At 36.7% G+C, this 23361-nt stretch overlaps 2 protein-coding genes across 2 annotated transcripts in view; both read right to left on the reverse strand.

The window, feature by feature from the left end:
• Positions 1 to 3072: 3072 nt before the first annotated feature.
• On the reverse strand, positions 3073 to 6027 carry gpr6 (G protein-coupled receptor 6). The gene is made up of 2 exons (XM_028039626.1): positions 5662 to 6027; positions 3073 to 4515 (listed from the first exon to the last, which is right to left on the reverse strand). The coding sequence occupies exon 2, from the start codon at positions 4504 to 4506 to the stop codon at positions 3505 to 3507; it is 1002 nt and encodes a 333-aa protein (XP_027895427.1). The 5' UTR covers positions 4507 to 4515; positions 5662 to 6027; the 3' UTR covers positions 3073 to 3504.
• Positions 6028 to 10775: 4748 nt separating this feature from the next.
• fig4a (FIG4 phosphoinositide 5-phosphatase a) overlaps positions 10776 to 23361 on the reverse strand; it is a 44789-nt gene continuing 32203 nt past the window's right edge. Inside the window, exons 21-23 of the mRNA XM_028040725.1 lie at positions 18348 to 18436; positions 15887 to 15961; positions 10776 to 12332 (exon numbers count right to left, since the gene is read on the reverse strand). Of these exons, the coding sequence (XP_027896526.1) occupies positions 12155 to 12332; positions 15887 to 15961; positions 18348 to 18436 (342 nt within the window). The 3' untranslated portion in view covers positions 10776 to 12154. The remainder of the gene's footprint in view (positions 12333 to 15886; positions 15962 to 18347; positions 18437 to 23361) is intronic.

Consider the following 23361-nt stretch of genomic DNA (forward strand, 5'->3'; position numbering starts at 1 on the left):
TCAATATCTTTTTCTTTGTACGGTGATCATTCAGTCAGATCGTTATGTTCAGTAGTTTTCAATGTGGCTTTTGCTAAAGACAAAACTTAAAAATTATGATTATGACAGACCCAAAATACAAAGCTGTTAAAAAGTTTTCCTCCCCTTATAGATTTATTCTGTTACTTTTTCTTCTCAGATTTAAATACTTCAGATCATCTGATAACTTTTTGTGTTAGTCAAAGTTAGCTGGAAAGATTATAAAAAGGAGTGTTCAAATGATGATGTAATTTATTAAGGGAAGAAAAGTCACCCAAACCAACCTGGCCCCTGTGTAAAAAGGCTCTACGTGGAAAGTAAGCTGAGTTAAAGCTGTTCTGTAAAGATAAGTGTTTTTTATATCCCCACTTAGAGTTAAATCAAGATATTTTTTTTCAATTGTTAACTTACAGTATATCCTCTGATCTTGTTTATATTTATGCATGTGCCTTGATTATTGTAAAATCAAAGATGTACATATGAGTTGGAGAGTCACTCTAATGTTTTTTGTAGTTCTCAGAAAGCTGTTTGTGAAGAAAGAGATTAGAGATTGGAGCAAACATTTCTTTTCCAGCTGTGTTATCCCTTATCACTTGTTTCTATGACTTTCCTGGGAGATCATATCCATATGAATAGGAAAAGAAAAAACAGTAAGGGAGTAAAAGCACCTGTTTAAGGGATTACATAATCCATAACACCTAAGCATTTTCCATCAAACTAATGATGAAGTCAGTAATAGTAATGTTTCTATGGAGAGCATTTGCTACAGCCCTGTAATTATGTTATTAATGAGGGAATCATTTGACTGTGTACTTTAGTGATTGCCCAAAGAGTCACTCAGGTCTAAGTCAAGCCAGCATTACATAATTCAAACACAGCTACGAGCTTCTGTTTCGTCTAATGGATGCTATGTTCAAGAAGTACCTGATTTATGACCTCTATATACCAATAAAAAATGTGGTAATTTTTCTGTATCGTTGGATCAGAGAAAATATTAAGAGGTCATGCAGCAAAAAATGCTGAAAGGCTGCTCTAGTTGCAAAAGTCATCTGGAGCAGAAGAAAATAAAACAAGATAATTTATCATGCAGCAGCCATGTTGGATTTCAACTGTGACAAATGGAGAAAAAAACACATGAAACTGAGTAAGACTACTTTTGGGTCAAATGACCTTTTGGTGGAAATCACACATTAAGGAACATGAAACATGAAAATGACCATTCAACAGAACAACTTAGAACTGCATGTCCTGCATGTTTTACTACTTTTTAAGGTTTCACACAACTGGTTCATTAGCAGGGCTCTGCAGAACTTTGACGAGGTAGTTGGACCAATTTAATCCAGCTGTGTTGGAGCAAAGACAAAACTAAAACCGGCAGAAGTGTTGCTGGACACTCATACTATAGCCAGTTCGACTGGTTACTTTTAAAGCATTGTAAAGGAACTAGTTTTCAGGGGAGGATCAAAAGAGACATCTGTTGAGGTGAAAAAAAAACACTGACTGAGTAAACATGACCTCCTCTCTGAGTGGCCAGACCTCAGTTTGTGGTCTATTAGTGGCCTTCAGTGTCCCTCACCTTTCTCCCACTTAATGTTCTGCCAAGAACTGACCAAAAGCAGCTTTGATACTGGAGGCGGTTACAGAGAAGGAGATATTTATTAATGCTGTGTGAGAGCTACTGTCAAAATGTATTTAAAATAGTACTTTCCACCAGAGATTAAACAGGAATTACAGGAAAGAGAAAAGAAAGGAATGAAAACAACAAAGGCAAGTTTGAGTTGTTCAATAATGTTCACAAGAAACCTCAGAGGTCTTCAATGAACACCATCTAAAGGCAGTTTGATTTTATTGGATTTTATTTAAGGGTGTCAGAGTAAAAGGACTGGATACACATTAGCCCTTCTTTAGATTTACTTGTAAAGATAGTTTGAAACCATGTATTATTATACTGCACACTACACAACAGCTTGTTGTAGCTGTTTGTATGTCATATAAAATCGTGTGAAAATTCAAGGAGCCTTAATACTTTTACAAGTCACTTTAAGTATACCATAATGACAAAACAATATAATCTATGGTAGAAGAAAAATTAAGATATCAGTTCCTGTACTCTGAAGCAGCAAATAAAACAGATTGAAGTAAAAATAAAAAAGTAAATTTCTGTCAAAAGAGTTGCTGTGTTTACTGAGCACATCTTAGACTGCTGCTGATGTTTTATAAAAAGAAAATTCATCAAGTCCTCCCACATACTCATTCATTCTTATTGCTAAACATCACTTTATTGAATTCAAGCGTTTCAAGTGGAGTTTACCTATTTCTCACTATTCAACTTCAGGGTTACTGGGAGCTGAACTGTGTTAGAAATAGTTTGATAAAAGCAGGTGTAAAAACATTTATGAGGAATACATTTCAGATCTCCTGCTGTTAAGCACCGATTTCGACCCCCTTTGGCACACTGACGGCTCTCTGCTACCTGTTTAAACAGTGTGCCAGATAAACCACTGTGTTTGTGGCTGCAGAGTCTTCTTAGAACAGGCAAAAGGCTCATTATCATTGCTGGCCATGCTTTGTCACACACACATCCACGTGCCTGCTGCTGCCTTGGCCCTGAGTCATAGCTGGACATGCTAAAGAGATGAGAAGAGTTTAAAAAATAAAACTCTCTCAATGATTATATGATGTGCAGGCATGTCGAATGGATCATGTCAATTCAACTAAGTACTAGATGTATTGCCTAGTTTGACTTAATTTAGATATGTTTTACCCACTTGATTAGATGGCAATGCAAATGTCTGCACATTCTATCAAATAGAACAATTTTAGTTCTTATATTTCTCTGGGTTATTCTGCCTCAAACACTCCTGTTCACACGCAAGCACACTGAGCAAACATGATTTGAATGTGTCTGGCTGTCAATTTAAGCTTTTTTCCAGGACTTGCTTTCACAGTGGGCTATTAGTCTATCCAAACAGACCCACCTGGCAGAAAAAGACGAAAACAAGTCACAGGAAGCAAAGAAACATGCAACAGTGAAGACACGGGATGGCGAGAAGGCAGAACTTTATTCCTTTATTTGTTTGATACAAAACGGACGTCATTGACAATACAATACAAAATAGAAAAAATGGCACAGGATGTACACTGGTTCAAAACATTTAAACACATCCGAAGTCAAACAATACTGCTTTGGTATTAAAAAACAAAACACTCAATAAAGTGCAAAAATATTTTCCTCTTTTTTTTCTCAGTTAAATACATTCACAGATTTGTTGTCCTTTTTTAATAACAAGAATTCTTGTTCACAGCATTTCTAACTTTTCTGAACTTGTTTCGAGACATATTAAAGTGCAGGTACGATATCCACGCCCCATTTGTGTCTGAAAAGCATTCACTGTCGGCAGTAAGCCAATTGTCTGGTTTGTCTTTTTGCTCGGTCTCTTCTAACGCACACACACACATTCCTCCAAACACATCAGAAGCACCTTTTTAGACCTCACTTGGTGACCTAGAGCGATAAGAGCCGTTGGCCTGAAAGCAGCCACACAGAAGCATGTAAATAGAGCGTTGGATCTCAGAGTTTCTGTAGGCGTAGATAATGGGGTTGATCATAGAGTTATAAGTTGCGGGCAGCAGCGTAGCATAGGTGTACACTGATGGATACTCCCTCTCACCTACAAGGCAGTAGATGGCAAATGGCAGCCAGCTGGCACCAAAAGTCCCCAAGATGATGGCTAAAGTGGACACCCCCTTTTTGGTGGCAACATAATGGGATGTGGCGAAAAAGTGCTGCTGCAGGGCAATCTGGTGTGCGTGTCGGCACACAATCTTGCAAATCTTAAAGTAAAGGGTCAGCATGAGCACAAAGATGACGAAGAAAGACGTGGCTAGGAGCATGAGGTTGCTCCGGGTCAGAGGGCGGACAATGCTGCAGGAGGCTGGCTCGTGCAGGCAGTTCCAGCCCAGCACTGGTAGCAGACCCAGCAGCAGAGACACCCCCCATGTCACAATTAGCATCAGATGCACACACTGCAGCGTCTTGTCTGAGAAATACGTCAGGGCATTGTAGAGGGAAAAGTAACGGTCCACGGTGATAGCTAGGAGGCTGCTGATGGATGCCGTGAAAGATGCTACCAGAAAGCCCACCGTGATGAGGCTGATGGTCTCGGAGGAGATGACATACTGGAACACAAAATTGAGGATTAATCCCATGCCAGCCAGCAGGTCTGCTGTGGCCAGGCTCCCGATCAGCACAAACATGGGAGTCCTTAGGGTGGGAGTGTAGAAGATGATTGCTACCACGATAGCGTTCTCACAGGCGATGACAGTGCCTGACATGCAGAGCATGATGTCCCACGGGTTGACAGGGAACTCTAAGGGAGCGGTGGACAGTTCTAAGCTGCCGTTGTGTTGGTCCAAAGACTCAACCTCCATCCATGGGACAGGTTCTCCGACTGCCGAGGAGTCATTCACAACCAGGGACTCGTTCATAGCTCCACCCTGCCAAAGAGTAAGAGCAAGGTTGTTCTTAAGGAAACTATCACTTTATCATGAATTTACCTTTAGTTGGTAGAATATGGGGAGCTCAAAATTTGTTAAAAGGTTGCAATGGCTTTAAAAGGCATTTCAACATCAGTACTGTGAATTTACAACAAAACATAATTTCAATGCCCTTTTAAAGACAAACAGATCCAACTTCTAACCATAAATGTAGAATCAATTTAATCCCCCAAAATTTGAATCACATAGAAAGATTGAAATTATGTGACATGGACTCCAATTTAATTCTGATTTTAATGCTACACAGTAAAAACTCTGTTGATCAAATAAGTGGTAGTTGGTAAAAAGGTTGTCTAAGCAACACAGCTCATTGCATTTAGTCACTAACTTTGCAGCAATCCCTCATACTGAGCCATAAAGTGCAACAAGCTGAGTACTAAACTAAATTTAACAAAGAACACAATCAATCATCCAGCAGCATATGTAGAGAACAAGCAAATATTGAACTATGCAATTCCCAAAGTGATAATAGGAACATGCACTATAGACCATCTGTTAGAGGAGAGTAATGTGAAATTTCCCCATAAAGTTTACTTTTATGTTGCTCTGTATAGTTAAAACCTTGATTTAAATCACTCCAAAATGCTTTCTTTACAGATAAATAAAACAGCTGCTTGAGATTACTCTCTACAAGACATGTAGATGCTCATCATTTAAATGTATTCTTTTCTAGTAGATTATATAGACCAACCTTTCAATTTCAAAGAAAAATAATCCTAAAATGTTATTTGTAGATCTTTGCAGATGCTAGTGCGCCAGCAGAGGAACTGTCCCTGGTCCTGAAAGATCAGGCTCAAAAAGTTAGGGTGCTTCTTTGCTAACAGATTAAAGCTTCTGAAAAATATTTCTATATGTTTTAATAGCCACCCCACTCTGTTATTCTTACAGTAAAAAAAATCATTTCAATTTCAGAAAAATAAAATCAGTGTGTTCTGCTTGCATTTCTCTACATTATGTTTGTAAAAAGATTCAACTCCCATAGTTCTTACTCTGATATTATCTGAAGACCAAACAATAATATAAAAGATGATAGACGGATTCTATTTTTTAGTCTTTGGTACTTTATAAAAGGCTTAGACAACCTACCTTTCTGACAAAGCTGTGTGAAGTAGAATTGTCGTTCAAATTGAGCTTCAAATCATAAAGAGGTGGAGAATGAAGGTGCTTGGGTCCCTCTCAGGTGAAGCCCTTGATCTTGTTGTGCTTCCCAGGCATGGGACACACACCCAGGGCAGGAACGCTGTGTAGCATTGGCTGCTGTTCAGCTCGATGGAAAGAGGTGAGTGTGAGGAGGCGGAGGAGGTTGAGGAGCAGTATAGAGGGGAGAGACAGAGTCATGCAAGGAGCGTTTCAAACTGTGGAGACAGCGAACGAGAGAGAGAGAGAGAGGGGGAGGGAGATGGAGAGAGAGGGAGAGAGAGTGAGCGAAACACAGTACTTGGCTCTCTGTCCTTCCTTTGGATTAATCCAGCAAACAGAGTCATAAGAGAAATCCAGACAGGTTCTAGAAGAGACTGATGGATATCTGATTTGAAGCGAGCAGTTAAAATGTTGCTTTGCATCAAACTCTGTTGGAGATTCTGAGGAGTCCAACCTGTTTGAAGCAACAGAAATCCATCTGTACACGTCATTTTTTTTATTATAAAATAACAATGCACTCGTACTTTAACTACTATTAAATGTACTATTAAAAATAAGGAATCCAGAAAGCAAGAAAAAGCTCAAACTGTTTATATTACCTGCTGTTTTTGAGCAAACATACCAAAAGCGTAAAGTCAGCCATATGTATTGATGTAAAAGCATGATGAATAAATTACAGTAATCTAAAATCTTTAAATAAACTTTACTCGGTGTTATCATGGTTGTTGACATGTCATCATATCTTGTAGGTTTAACTTCGATTGGGTCAGTCAAGTATTGGTCTCAAAATATCATCTCTGTAATAGTCAAGTAGGAAATACTTAAAAAAAATAGTCCATGCAAATTTTTTACTTAAATTTCAGTAACAAACCTGTGTATTTTTTTTCTTTAGAATGTAACTAACTTGAATTATAAATTTTGAAGCAAATGACTTTATTAGTTGGAGTACATATTCTACTTCAGGGAAGTGCAAGGGTGGAACTGCATATTCACATTGTGGAAGTTAAACCTTGCAGCAACATCTTGTTGAATCTATCTTATAAAGAACTGTAACTATGGGTAACTGTAGCTGCAAAGTGTACCTAATAAAGTGGCCATTGAGTGTATCTATATGTATTGTGAAACAAACTTCTCAGTTCTTTCTCTGTGTGGGAGAGTGATTTGAAATACCTACCTTATGTGACAGCGTAGAGTTTATACATTAATCATATATGGCAGAAATCATTTATTAAGTAGAGTATAGCATAAATTCAAACAGTTATATGCTTTTTCATTTTATTGTGTGAAAAGAGTGTATTATTTCAAGCTAATTGGTGATGTGTTTCAGCTTCTAGTGAATGCTGAATTCAAATAGAGAGGAGGAAAAGAGAGAAAAAGCAGCAGTAAAGCAATATGTAAACTAGCTTTGGTTTCCTGGTAACAGCAGTTTGGTCAACCTCTGTCAAGCTTGGGGGCTGCAGAAATCTTTATTCATGAGCTGAGTAGTCACATGAAGCGTGTAATATTTTATATCAAAGACACAAAATTCCAAACAGGATAAGAAAAAATATACAAGTCATTTCATTTGCCTTGTTAGAATGCTACATGGGCTAAAATGCCACCAAAACCAAAGTACTCCACTGCTAAATCCAAATATTCAACCTCTGCTCTGTTTTAGAGGGGTCTTCCCATAATGACCTAAAAGAAAAACAACAACAAAAAAAAAAAACCACAGCTGTTTGCATTTATTAACCCACACCAATGTGTTCCGAGAGAGTTCTCAGCGTAATGAGACATCTGCCATTAGGAACAGAAAAATAGGACTATTTTATGAAAAGCCTTTGTTCCGTCAAAACAGTCCATTTTTGGGAAGCAAACCTCAACTGTCAACAGCGTGGAAACACAAACAGCAGAGCAGTACAGGGGGGCAAACACCTGTCTATGTAAACACAAAGCAGTGACTCACCCCTCAATTCAGGAATGCCCTTCTAGTGATATTTAACAAAAGCAGAATCCGAGTATGTCTCTAATAGGCGGCGAAAAGGTCAATAACAAGAGCCTGCTCCCTCAGAAAATTTAAATAAAGAGACAACTCAGCGTGCAGGTGATAAGTTTATGGTTAAGTAATAGGTGAACAGATTTAGTGTAAAAAAAAAAAATTGCATGGACAGGTAGACGCAGCAATGGGCTTGGTGGTGACAGCAAAAACAAAAATTTGTCCTTGGGGAATAAATAGAGACACAGCAGAGAAATAACACTTCAATTTCACTCAGAAAATTGACCTACTTCTTACCTAAAAAGCTGATGTACTCACCCAAGGAAACTTGTACCCTTTATGCAACACATCAATCATACAAATTAGATGGCTCTATCACTAGAGATGTCACGTAATTAGATAAAAGCTCCTGACCCACTGTTCAGTAGTGAGTATACAGTAAGAGCTATCATGACCCAAATTCTACAGAATTTCCATCATTTAACCAGCAAGATTAGTGCAGATGTTAGCAATAAGTAAATAATGTTTATGCTTTGAAGGTTCTTGCATGAATGGCCCTTTGAGAGTCCCTCTTTTAGTTCCTGAAAACATGGGAGGTCATCTACGTTTTGGGGGTATTGAAATAGTTGTCCTATTTTCAGCAGTGAGCTGACAGCAGCAATTCTCCATTGACTGCAAATGCTTAAAAGAAATAGAAAACTCGTCGAGGTGCAACAGACACATAAGTTATACATATATATTTTTTCCGATACTTGTGTGGCATCCTTTCTAACACGCCCCTGGTTCACAGCTTATGTGGTCCATGTCAAAGACCACCAATGTTTTTGGATCACAATGGATGTTCATCAGTCCTTTAAAACAACTTTTCATGAGCAGGCCCAATTTGATATATATATATATATATATATTTTTTTTTTTTTTTTTCTTTTATTAGGGTAGTTGTGTTCTTGCAGATCAAAGTTTTTATGTGCTTCTTTTTATTCAAAGTCTAGATCGCTGATTTTCCTTCTGTATAGTTTCATCTGTCTGAGGTTAAGAATCACTCTGCTTTCAAAACTGGAAAATGTATAAAATAGATGTACAAAATTTATTGTTATAGTCTTGTTTCATTATACTACACAAAGTAAACTTTGAAACTTTTAGATTAGGTTGCAACATTATGGTATAAAAGTATTTGAAACTCTTATGCACATTTTCACCAAAAAACCTCATTTTTAAAAAAATTTGTGGTGTCACATGATAGACCAACACAAAGCAGAGTGTAATTGCAAAATAGAAGGAAAATAATACATCAGATCGAGAAGCAGTTAAAGAGCCCATGACAAATCTGGCAGAGCTATAGAGATCCGCAGCTTTGATGTAGTTGTTAACTGTTACGGGATGTTATATATACCAAAATCCCACAGAGATTCTGAGGCAATACTTAAACATTACTTTTTGTTTCTTTTACTTCATTATTATGTGCTACTGTGTAAAGGTCTATCATATAAAAACACATAGAGGTTTGAGGTAAGACTGAAACTCTGCCTTTATTTTCATATTTGTTTTAGGATTCAAAAAACAAAAAACAAAGCACTCACGTTTTCAACAGAGAAACGATAATCTCAGACTTTTCTTTATCCAAAGAAAAACTTTGTGACCCATACGCTGTTTAAAAAAATATATATTAATGAGGTGATGTAGTAGGTTACACAACTGTTCTATTTCAAAGTTGAACAGTTCAACCTGTACACAAACAGAAATTCATGCAGCTATGTATAATCACACTACCGCCTCTAACTTTAACTGTGGCTTATCCTGATAATCAACGGTCTATTTTCACCAAGTTTCTCCACAAGTTCTTGGGCAGGCTCTTATTACTCAGTAATAAAAAGAGAGCGAAAACTCTGTTCACATTAAAACTAGTCTCTTCTACATTTCACTGCATTTTTATCAGATGACAGTCACCTGATATGAGGCATTTAAGTGCAGCTGTCCAAGCAGAAGAACGTTTTTGGGAATGGAGCTCAATGAAAATATATCAAACAAGGGTTAAAACTTTGAAATAAAATACATTCAGCTAATACGAGTTGATAGGAGTCATTTCACAGGAGTCCTGTCCCATTGATTGCCTTTTAGGCAGTGGTTGGCAGAATTACAGAAAACGTAACCAACAATTACAACTGACAATTCTCTATTGGTTTACAAGCTACATGTTGAATGGATTCAGTGTCTCCCTGTATTTCAGCCTCCAAAGAAGAGCTTAAATAAAGGAATAAGAAATATCTGCCCTATGTAGTCTTATCTATTAATGTAGAGAGCATGGTGCGAGTTATGCCGTCACACCCGAGGTGTCGCTAGCACCATCGCCTCACTATTTTGGAGTCGACAAAGAAACTATGAGAACCCCGCGGCCGTGACGCAACCCAAAATCATTGAAGCATCTCAACCGAGGCAGGAGAAAAAGCCTTCTAGGTCCACCAAGAGGCTCTTGTCACATTAGGTGAGATGTGCAAACCTGACATCAGCAATACAATCTTTGCTTGTTGCAATTAAATGTCAATGCAGTGTTTCAAAAATATAAATATTCATTCACATTTAAAAAGAAACCTCTTCATTCATCACATCATATGCATATCATGTTCTTCCCTGCTCCTCCTCCCCAACTCTCACGTGGCACTAATGCAGTGGCCGGTGGTCAGTCTGAATGATGACTGAGTGTTTATAACGGAGAACATTTCACATTTTCTGACACCTGCGCTTGAAAGCTGAGAGCTGACAGAGTGTGAGGGGAGAGGGAACACAAAGTGTAAGGCAGCAAGGACGTGAAAGCGGAAAAAGGATCTAATGGTAGGGGGAAATGAACACTTAAAAAAGCTGCATGAAAGGTAAAATATCAGATCTATGGATGGGTAGCAAATTAGGGAGACCAGATTGCACCCTTAATGAAAGGCATCAGAAATACAATATGGAGGCTTCAGTTGTTAACTGAATAATGCATCAAGTCACAGAAATTTTTTTTTAATTGAAACTACAGTAGTTCCCACTAATATAAAACTTCATTAGCTAACAAGACATAAACATACATGAAATCCAACTACAAAAGAGGAATTTAAGACAATTTTATTTATATTGCGCATTTTCAGAAAAGCAATGCAAAGTTCCCTACATGAACGGAAAGAAAATAAACAAACAGTTGTGTTCTTAAATATCAGTTTATCAATCAAATCAATCACATCCCGTCACAACCAACCCTTTGAGGACATTCATGATCTCGATGGGACAAAAACTGAAATTGAGTGTGACATCTCTGATCAACATAGTTATGGTAATTAATATTACCATTTGCTATAGTCTGAGCTAGGGGGAGGTTATGGAGATTAAAGAGAAGAGGCCCAGAGACAGAACCCTGGGGTATTCTGCACGTGGTTAGAGAATGAGTCTTAATTTTTCCATTAGCTGTTAAAAGCTGAACTTTATCAAAAGGCATTCATCTTCATCTGGAAGGCTAAACAGAAATGTTATTGTAGCAAACCTGTGTGTTTACATTTTCAGTAGACATTTAACATGTTTAACATGTTTACTATCATTGCATTTGGACAATCTCAAGAAGACAGTCTGCTGAATTAAAATAATATAGATTTTATCTAATGTTACATGATGGTTTTAAACAGTACTGGTCAAAATAGCGAAGTGCACATTTGTGCGTGCATAAGAATGTTTAAGGTCAGTTTTTGTACATTAATGTTTTGCATGTGCACCTCAAAAACAACAGTTTCACAATGGAGTCCTTTACATAGGTTTGATAAATAGGTGTTAAATTTATTAAAACACATCTCATATGTTCAACACAAAATAGTAAAAATTTAAAATGTGTACCATTTTGTCAACTATGAAAGTTTTATGGTTCATGTTTACAGAAACACTTCATATTTACAAAAATAAGCAGACATGTTTTTGGAATGATAAATATATGCAAAATAAAACAACATTTAAAAAGAGACAAAAGATTAGTCAGAAATGACAAACTGACTCCAAACAATATGTTCTTTTAGAGTTCAATGTCAGCTCCTTGCACTGTGTTGCAAAACATAAGATTAAAATTATTTGCATCAATTCGCACAACTTATATTTGCTTTTTATTCTGCAACTACTATATATATATATATACCTTGTATCAAGTTATATATAACTTGATAAAAGTTATATCAAGTTATATCAAGTTATATATGGTGGTTATATATAAAAACCACCATCGTAGCCTTGTAACAGGCAGGTTTGCACAAATAATATAGTTGAAAACTTATAAAACAGAAAATATACAAAAGGCTTATTTGATTTTATTTTTTTTTTTAGTCAAAATTCAGCTGTGTAAGGTCTTCTGTACGTCGTCAGGAGAAATACATACAACTTACCAGAGTCACGAGCAGAAAAAAAAAAAAACTGAAACATTTTTGTCCTTATCCAGTTTCAGATATTTGGCTTTCACATGTATCTGTTCTTCACGTACTCCCTGTACATCAAAATATCCTCCCTGCACAGCGCCCTCACCTGGCCGTGACCCGTCATTACATGGCTCGCAAACATTTCGTGACTGCCTCTGTCCACTTGAGGAAGAGAGACGGCATAGATGCTGTCATCCTTGAAGTGGGACACTGGTTCTCTGAAAGTAGACATGTAAGAGAATAAAAGCAAACTGTCAGACCAATCAGGTAGCAACAGAAGACTAACACAAGCGGGAAAAAAAACACCTTTCCATATATTTAGCAAAAAAAGCTATTTTTAGTTTACCAAGAAAGAAAAAAAGCTTTTTGAATATCACGTGTTTAAAGCAGCAGCTAATGGCCACGCTGATAATAAAAGCAACACGGGGATTGTGGACACGGGCACTTTTTCAGCAGCATATTAGATGTTTTGTCATGTTTTCTCAGAAACTAAACACCAAAGCATGTCTTTCTATCCAAACAATGGATTAACAAGCTTCTGCTTGTCAGATGGTCCACTCAGTCAGCCAGTTTGACAGCAGCTGGTGTTCATACAGGAGCGGAACAAAAAAAAAAGCAAAACTGAGTTTCAACAGAACCTTACCGGTAATGAGATTTCTGAAAGCAAAGGCAGAACTTCAGGTAGACACAAAAGCATGCCTTCATGTAAGAAACTTGGCATAGGCTCTTCTAACTAGACACAAAGCTGTGAATTATTCATCTTGAACAAACTAGATATATGTGTGTGTAATATGTTCATGTTTTTGGTTTTAAAAATTGTATTAAATCAAAATAAGCCAAGAGTTAAAATTTTGTGACATTTGTAGTGTTTACAATAAATAAGCTGCAATAGGCCACTAAATATAAATATTTCCTAAAGATATTTCCTGTGTGCAGATACTAATTGTACAGATGATTCAACCAGCAGCTCTAAAAATGAGTCAGATTTAGTTGTTCTTTTCCTGTATATCATGTTAGTCTGCACTGTCAGTGACTTTCATTGAAAAGGAAATTCATACCCTCGTCTTTTTAATGCAAAACAACAGGAATTGGCAACAGCATTCATATAATTTCCATTTTTATCTCCACCAATGGAGTCAGTATCCAGTTGCCTATTCCGGATGGATCAATAGAGGAACCACACAGAGGGAGGTGAATGAATAATGCGCCCCTAACAGGAGCCACACTTTCAGGGTGCCGTAACAACTTAGAATAGCCCGGTTGCGTAACAGCCAACACACCTGCCACCAGCTGTGGACCAGACAGGAGGAGACGAAGAAAGGTGAAGAAAAGAAAGGAATAATTGATAAGATTGAGACCACCTTCTAACTCAACTTATAGAAAACGTCCCTTTTATTCATTTTTCTTGTGTGTCTTGTAGCAATCAGAGTCCTTATCTTAGTACCAATGAGAAGCCAAATAGATTTACATTCACAAGTGAAGCATTACGGCTTTCACTACGGTGCTCCGCTTAATGTGATCACTATAAAACTTTAATAGAACTTACTTTGGATTTATTTCGAAACCAGTGGACATGGAAACAGAAAAGAAAGAGAGAAATAGAGAAAAAAGAAAGGAAGACAACTGGGGCAACAAATTAAAAAGGAAAGAAGGAAAAAGAACAGAGGAAAGAAAAAAGGATCTTGTAAAGATGCCTCCAAGAAAATCTATTGAAGTTTTATGTTATAATCATTGGAAGACATAGTAGCGTGTAAATCAGCAGCTCAACATCAATGCCTTTTCTAACCACAGAAAGTGCAACAGTCTTTAGGAGGTCTAAAAGTGAATAGTTACAAGTATAGGTAATCTCATTCTTTTAATAAAGACACACAAAAAATATCATTATAAAATTTCTACCATCTCTGAATCAACCTCTGACTTCCGTAGGTTTGCTCAGAAAGGTCTGGAAAAGAAGAAAACCTTCTTTCAGGGTCATCTCTTGCAATTCGTTTAACTGTGATTCAACTGCACATGCTCTGCAGCCTTTGTTCTCACATAGCAGTGTGCAATTGCAGGACAAGTAAAAAAAGGATTGCCACGTGAACTTCTTTCTTGCAGTTTTCTCCCTATTCCTCTAAAACGTGCAATGTCCAGAATGCCTGATTATTTTCCAGCCAGATGTTCTTAGCATTCCCATCCATAGATGTTCTCTGTGTAGATTAAATTACTTTTAAATAAAAAAAGTAGCATCAGTTGTTTCCTAAACTTTTACTTTACTAAACAGATAACGAACAGTGAAGAGTGAATTTGTGCATTAAGACTTTCAAAATACAGTATTTCCATTTTTAAAATTTATTCAAATTGATTTGACATTTACTAAAATGTGATTAAATTATTGAATAGCACTCAGCTTTTTCTGTATCCTTGGAGATGAAGCTGAAATTAATACCTCTGTTCGAACTGCATTGTGCAGCTGCCAGGAAAATTATTAAGCAGAAAAAGTTGAATTCAACTTTTGTCTTTAATGCTTGAAAATTCCAAGGTCTTTTGCCCAACTATCAATTAAAATGCATTTAATCCATTTTAGATCAATTCTGCTCCCGATAAAAGATAAATAATGTGATGGCCGCATCCTTTTGTTTCTTCATAATGTCAATTATTTATATTGATACTTAGGCAAATTATTTTAATAATTAAATTACAAAAAAAAATTCAAATTACTAAAAAAATATGTTAAGGCTTTCAAGTTTCATCTGAAAAAATAGATGAAACTATAAATTTTTAATTTATAGGTGGAGAAATTTTACATCTTGGGATGGAATATGTGCTTCCTTTTATGATCAAAAGAAAGAATGTTTTTCTATGGCTGCACATTGAAATTACACGTGTGCTTGTGCATAGTGCCTCCACTTCCTGCTGGGTCACGGATGCAGTCGCAGCAAGAAGACGGCTGGACCACGCATGGAATGAAAAGAAATAAAGTAAGTACCATAAGAGTGCACAGCTAGAGGCCTTGGGGGAACTTATTTAGTTTTGTGCTTCTCCCAAGGATTCTTAGGGGGAGAAATTGTATTTCCAAGTGTTTTTTATTACTTAAAGCTAATATGGCAACGGTTAACAAAACGTGAGTTTGAGCTACTAAGCTTAGTTACACGTGTCTGAGTATTTCCATGTATATCTCGATAAACAGTAACAATGTTTGAATTCAAAAAGTAATCAGAAAATTTAGCTTCTTTAGCTATGGCTCTTTGTGGCTTTCTGTCCTTGTGGAAGATGTCAACAAGTTTCTACAGGACAATGATTAAGTCAACAGTATTTCACATGAGTTTATAGGCTATATACAGAACTATACATTTTAAAAAGCTTTAATATCCAAATTTTCTAAGAGTCTGAACTTGGATTTTCATTAGCTGCAAGGTATAAGCACTGAAATTAAGAGTCAACATTATTTTTGCTGTTTTCTGTTTGTTTGCCTCTGCTGTGTTTCCCTTTCTGAGTATTTCTGGACCATCTTTATGAAATCAAAGGGCTCTGCTAAAAGGTTATGGATTTAGATCATTTGTGTTTGTACAACCAGCTCTATAAACACTACAGGCTCAAGAGAAAGGAGAAGTACAGTCAAATAGAGTATCAGTAGAATGAGATCCAGTGGAAAAAACAGTGAATAAGGTTTATATAAAAAAGCTGCAACTTTGTTATGTTTTGATATGAGAACACCAAACTGGCATTTGCGCTGACCTGTTAAACAGCGACACCAGTTCTTTTCGTTTAATGGTTCACATGTTTTACTTACAAGCAAATGATATTCGCCAAGTTTATGCGTTCTGTTTTCTCCACTGTGTGCTGGTTCTCACCAAGATGTGCAAACCTGCGGAAAGAAAAAAGAAACGTAAATAAAAAATTACCCTCTAAAATAAAACCAAAAGGTAAATTGTAACTCCTTACCCTTCAGTATCATATTATTTTCTTTATAAATATCTTTGGATCCACCGTCTTCTAATTATTCATCAGGTTGTTCCCCCCCCATTGGCAATAATGTGCAAAATCATAAGGGGATTTTTTGTTCTTGCTTATGATTTTTATTATTGATGCACTGATTAGTGACGCTCTGGCTTTCACTAACATCTTTAGAGCTGTTGCTGCTTCCAGTTTCAATAATGAATGCAATTTCGTTCTTATTATGAGCCACTATGGTGGAGGGATATGAACATCATTCTTCACGACAATTTGGAGGCCAATTCCCTTGCTCCAATTACATCTGTGTCTGCCATCAAAGTCACATGAAACAGAAAACAGAAAGCGCTGACGGTGTTTGGAATACAAAACAAAGCCTGGGAGGGGAGACCATAGCGATATGTGTCAGAAAGGAATCAGCCGGCACTAGAGAACAAACAGCGCACGACTCCACCACTGGCAGAGAGCATTGGGCAAGTTTCTGACGGGGCCAGTCCACCGAGTCAACTGTGCCACCTCACCCACAAACACGTTTTCCCCAAAAATGTCACACCAGGTACAGAGAAAAAAGCAATATTTGCAACAATGTAACTGTTATATTAAATAATCAACCCAAGTCAAATTTTCTTTGAACATTTTTCTTAAACAGCATAGGTTTTATAATACATCACAAAATAAATTGTATATAAGTGATCTCTGACCCAAATAAAACATGTGACCTGGATTTAACTATGCGAATAAGTATGAACCTCCTACTGGGTAATTAAGCCGTTGGTGATTATCTGCCAGCTGGAAACCAGTTATTTAACCCCAAATTAAGCAATGAGTGGCTACTCATTTTTTCAAGCAAAAAAAAAAAACTTCCTGTGGTTGGGGAAAAGATGTTGTTTCTGGTCATTTTCATGCATTGAGCAGAGGAAACATCTATGGAGATTTTACAAAACTACTAAAAGTTATCATAAGAATTGTCCTGTGCATTAAAAAGAAAGGACAAACTGTGGTCTGAAAACAAATCCAAGACTAATTCTGATATGCGATCACTTAAACGTTTGATGAACTCAAAACAAAAAAAACTACAGTAGACCTCAGGGCGGTTCGTACTGAAAGTATATTTCACTTAAAGGTCGACTATCACAAATAAACATAATCACTTCCAAACTGTTCGGGGTCTTTCAAGGACATAAGAAGGCTGTGTCTGAAAAAGACATTATTAAAGCTATCATCAAATATTCATTTAGCTTCTGAATAAGAAATAGTTATGCTCAATTTCGAAGCCTGTGGGGATCTATTTATCAACACTGCTGGGTGCATTCTGGGGCAAAAAATAAGATGTAACACAGAAGAGAAACAGATGAGTGAATGAGGGGACAAAGGTGGACAAAGAACAGTCAGGTCAAGAGTGTGATGCACAGAGCAGGGCAAATATGACTATGTCCATTTATCAAAATTGATTATTTTGCCCTGAGGGGGCGACTGACACAGACTCCTTGTTTCATCCTTTGCTGACTTGGGGACATATGAATGGAAATAAAACCTTTTGAAAATCATAACAGCACTTCTATTCAGACATAATTTAGGTATTTAGGTCAGATTAAAAAAAATAGTTATTTCAATGGTTAGTTGTCAGGTCAGCGTACTTGTTGCCTAAGCATAGCACAGAAATTATTGGCATGAGAATAGATTGCGTGGTGAGATTCTGTTGTTTGCAGTTGCAGTGGTGTTGAGACACGATGCATACAAAAACCATAAATGGCCAAAATGATTTTTCTCGACCTTAATGTGGTGTAAAGGGGTTTTCTGGTTGTTGAGCTTCTCCAGCTGTGTTTTTTGAAATAATCAGTAAAACCTGATGTAGATGAGGACAAGAGATAAGCAGACAAAAAAAAAAATGCTGAACACTGGACATCTAGGAACATATTTTTTATGACAATTATAAGGTTGAGTTGCGCTTAGTTTTATTTAGCCACCCATAAAATTAGCATCCATTTTTTGCTCCATGGTCCTGTTAAAATTCAGGCCAGGTTAGCCTCTTTAATCAACTCCAAGCTACGTTTTTTTTAACCACATTTAGACATAGACAGTTTTCTTTCAACTTCCACTGTTTAGATGGACGGCAACATCTTTTTTTATTCCATTCAATAAAAGACAAAAAATCTGTTCAGAGGAAAATAAAAGCATCCAACAACAGAATTCCGCAAAAACTAATGAAACACTTTACTAAATAATTATAAATCTGCCTTTGATGTGGACAATTTGCAAAAGGTGGGTCCATAAATGAAATCTATAGCAGCAACCTTTACCTTTCGTAAATGAGCAAATCCTCCTCTGCGGGACACTCTGCAAGAATCCGACCATAAGGCTCCTTCATTGCTTGCTGCAGCTGGACCTCCTGCAGAGGTAAGACAAATGGTAACAAATGAAAATAAATGTGCTGAAGTATTATTGACGCGTTAACATCAATGTTACCAAAGAGGTACAAAGAAGACCAGTTCAGGACGCTCTTCTCAGAACATAAACCCATTCAGACAAGGTCATCAAGTTCAGATGCTCCTCTGCAACTTCTTCAGCAATTACGGCCACCCAACGAGTTTAATATAAGCAGCTTTGACAGTAATTTAGTGGTGTCTGATGAGGCAGTTTTAGGTTTCTTCATGTTTGTGTCCTGTGGCCTCCTGGGGTTCTTTCACATGGTGCCCAGTTCGTAGAAACACAAAATATCCATAGAATTATGACCACTTGTCTAATCTTTTGCGAGAATTCATTTTTGCCAACTAAAAGGAATGACGCACCAGAATATAAACTCTACTAGACCTCTAAAGTTACGTTATGGCACCTGAAAAAAGGTTTTAGAGGGCTATTTTATCCATCTTTAAGTCTACTGAAACTTGTTTTATGATCTGTAATGCGTAGATATGACAAAGAAGCATATTCAGAAATACTGTATATGACTTAATTGTTTTATGAACTGGAGGTGATTTTGTTTCAAACTGAAAGGAGCCTCTAAAGAAACAACAGGCGGCTTGTTATGTAACAGCACATAGAGCAGCTACCAAGGCCAATATCCCTCGTTGTATTGCAGCAATAGTTTCAGCACTATGCTTTCGATCTTATTGTTTATGTATTAATGCGAGTTGCACAGACAGGTGAAAGAGTTGCACAGATAGGGGACCATGAACAAGAAATAGCTGCTCTGAACACAAAAAACATATCAGCACAAAAACAAAGATCCACAGAAACTGTCCAAAGCAGACAGAGACAAAAATAGGACATTTAGGACAAGCACTACAGGACAAACATGAACTTACTGATACATCTATAGTAAGGCAGAAAAAATAAGCATGTGTAGTTTAACAGCAAATGCGGTAATGATCCAATGTTTAAATATTTCAGCGTTTTCGTGTGTTGTGCTGGCACCAAATCCATTCTCAGAGACTGCCTGCAGGCAGCGACACACATAATGTGTGCCTGACACGTGAGCTCCATGTCCAGCACCAAATGCATTTATTCATGACTGGATCATCGCTCAAGGTCCTGACAAGACAGAAAACTGAAGAACAATACATCATGACTCACGAGTTAGAAACAAATGGATGGAGAGAAAAGAGGCAGGCATTTTTCTAATCACAGTCAAACCTGTTGAGATTTCTGAAAGCAGACTTTTTCTGCTCAGAAAATTTTAATTTTAAGGTTTTAATCGACATTGTGTCAAAGTAGCAAAAAAAAAAGAAAAGAAAAAAAGCACAATACTTTTCTTTTGTTTAAAATCCATTTAATTAGATGCAGACTGTGAAGATAATGGCTCACCAAAATCCCTCAACCACCTTGGGTGTAAACTCTCACTTCAAATGCCAGCTATTCAGCAACTGAAGTGACAGATTAAAATGGAGCAGGACTCCTTCTAAATACACAAGGGAGTGACCTAATTTGAACCTCCTTTCACAAGGTCCTTAAGTAGTTTTTATTGTTTTGTTTTTTGAAATTTAAGAGCTAGAAAAAAGTGTATGAAATGACAAAGCAGGAGGCTTGTTAATTAACTACAAAAACAACTGAAAAAAAAAAATCTAAAGTGTCCTTCATTTATTAGCTGATTCAGGTGCATATGGACACTCTGGAGAATACTCAGTGTTTCTTGGAAATACATAAACTTAGAATAATTTTTCTTTGAAAGTTCCTGTCGCCTTTCAAGAATGGATGGATGAGTAAACAAACCTTTTCATTATTCTCAAGGAACTCTTTATTTGACTCAAATAAAAGCAATTATTTTTAATCTGTGGAACTTCATAAATAGCTCAAGTAATTTTGCTCACTATTTAGTCCTCATTTTTAACATGCCGTTGTTAATAAAATGTAACAATTATTTTTTTCTATTTCTTTTTCGTTTTTTTCCACTGTACTTAAGAGATGATTATCTAATTTTCAAACAAAACCTAACTTTTTGATTGACTGAAACTAAAATTGAAACTAAATCAGGCAGGAGGTATGAATAAATTTGGGCTCAGTTGTACTTATAAATATGCCAATGAAGAGTAAAGCTTTAATGTAAAAAATTAGTTGATGGTGACATGAAATTGGAGCAGGACTAGTTTCATAAGACAGAAAGACTATTTACAAGTAGGGGCAGAAATCCCCTACTTTGTATACAACAGAACCAGACGGCATACGTCCGACACAACAAAATCCTTTAACAGCGGAGCCCAGCTGTTGAGTCACCAGCCAAGAAAGCACTTCAGACTGTGGGAACAATCACCTCATCTCAAAAACTGTGAATCACAGCTTCATTACATGTAAATGAGGGCAGGAGGATAGAGTGTGAGCTGATGTCATGAAAACCATAAAGAGGATTGAATTTGTTTATATTTTGCTCTTGAAATATATGTCTAATGCATTTCTTATGAAGAGTGCTCTTGGAGAATGTTGTTCCCATGGTACATTTGAGCCATCTTGTTGACATAGTGACATTGTACCTGTACTAGATGTTCCTGCAGAAATACAGAATCTGGGTCAATGGGAGGATGGAAACGAGCGAACAGTCCACACGGGGCGTGAAACGGATACAGATATAGACGGGGCAGATTCACAGATTCATGCCTTCCGCAAACAGCCAACATATGGTAACCTATATACTCGTAGGTGTCGGTTCAAATTGTGTTTATGGGAAACAGTATTCAAATGATACGCACAGTCAGATTAATACTTTACATTGAAAGTTGAATTTCCATTTCTATTAATTTTAGAGAAAAATGCTGCAAATCCTGTTTGTGTCCCAAGCAATTCTTCAGATGAGATTTAGTTTTAATGATTGAAGGCAATCAATGAACTTCAGATTCACTGATGGTACTTTAGGTTCAAGGGCAAAAAATAATGGATTCTTTTTTTTTAGCAAAAAAACCCCAAAACAAAACAAAAAACCAAGATTTTGAAGAAAAATTTCCAACTTTTTACATTCTCTAATACTGGGAAAGATTGGAAATAGAAATTGAAAATTATTTGCTACTTTCCTTTCTGAGAACTTTCTCAACAAATTGCTTTTGTATCAACATTCCACCCTTAAAAACAGAAAGATAAGTTTTGGTTTACAGTATATATAAATCCAAAGCTGCTTGCTTCAGGGTTCTTACACTGTTTGGAGAACTTTCAGCCTTTTGTTTCATTTTTCTGGGTTATTTTTTTTTACATTTTCTTTCATCCAGTTGATAAAGCATAGGCAAAAAGCTTGACAGTTGATTTATAGATATTTTTTCTAAAGGTTGTACCAGTATGTAATTTGTAAAAAACAAAAACTGTAGCAAGGAAGAAAGAAAAGAAAGAGGTACAGACAGACTGATGTAAGAGTTGAAAGATGGACAGACAGAATGCCGGACTGACAGACGAAAGGATGAGCAGATGATAAAATGGATAGATAGCTGAAGTGATGGATGGGCAAATAACAGATTGATGAATGCAGGGAAACATGGCCAGAGTTACACACAAACTTATAGGTTAATGGATGAATGGTTGACTAATGGATGAATAGACAGATGGACCAATGGATGTCTCAATCTGATTTCCATTAAGTACGTCTGCAGTGGTTAAAATATCTAAAAGGAAAAGAACTACACTTGTAGAAAACAGAATCAAAGCCTTGGCACAATAAATCTAAAACATGTTACTCATATTGAAAATGGCTACCTTTTTTATTTCTGTGAATTAGGATTACTACCAACTCTAACCTACTCTGATATTATTTTAGGAGCCAAAGCACAGATCAAAATCAAGCTAAGAAATCAACCGAGGGGAGTGAAGTGAAGCCCAGAAAAGCAGACACCTGCATGTGACTCTCACCTGATATACTAAAAGCAGACAAATCCCACTGCACGTGCCCTACATGCTTCAGACTCCATAGAGACAATTTGATTTAAAGGAGAAAACAGATGGAACTGTGACACACTCCGTCTGAGAGAAATAAGGTGCTGAAAAAATACTTCGACCATTTCTTCACAATAATATCTATTAAATTATTCATGAAATTCCTAATAAATACTTTTAGCTACAAATTAATTTAGTATCGTAAAATAACATATATTTTTGTTTTATGTCCTCTATAGTGTTTGTTCATAAACACATATAGAACAATGCATCTAATGTGAGACCTTAAGAATGACTGAAAAGTAAATGATTAATCTAGACTTTTGATTCCATCAGTCAAGCTGTTTCCAGTACAGCTTACAGAGGTCTGCTGGGACTCATTTACACACCAACTTTGAAGGACAGTAATCAATGACACTAAGTGTAGCTGCTCCAATCAAACTTAGCAGAAAAAGAAAAAAAGAACAAAAGTTGCGACCATGACAGAAATTGATTGGTGTAATTTGAATGCTCCTGCAAAAAAAATTCCAATTAATGTGTGGATGTTGCACACAAAAACACACGCCAATGCATAAACAACTTAAAAGTGCTAAAAGAGATCTTCACTTTCATCACCTCTTCAATTTTGTAGGCCATAAACAATACAATTTACTAGTTTGGTGTGTCATCAACATTCCGAATATAGTGCCTTGAAAAAAAATGCTTATGGTGCTTGAATTTATTTTATGTATCCTTAAAAGTATCATGTGTGCCATTTTAGACTTTCTCATACTGGCAATGCTATTATCTAAGACTTCTTATAGCACCAAACTGATGTTGAAACATCAGCCAAACAACACTGCTATTGACATTTTAGGGTAGGAAAGAGAGAATTGCATTAATTGGGACTTTTCACTTATTTTGGGGTGAAAATCGACTTTATCTTCACCTTATTGACCTTCATGCTGTTTCATAGAGTGTGACTAGGCT

This window comes from Xiphophorus couchianus, chromosome 15, assembly GCF_001444195.1.
Source record: "Xiphophorus couchianus chromosome 15, X_couchianus-1.0, whole genome shotgun sequence".
NCBI lineage: Eukaryota > Metazoa > Chordata > Actinopteri > Cyprinodontiformes > Poeciliidae > Xiphophorus > Xiphophorus couchianus.

What these genes read in the sequence shown, in the direction of transcription:
- gpr6 (XM_028039626.1), bottom strand. Translation starts at nt 4,506, where the DNA reads ATGAACGAGTCCCTGGTTGTGAATGACTCCTCGGCAGTCGGAGAACCT.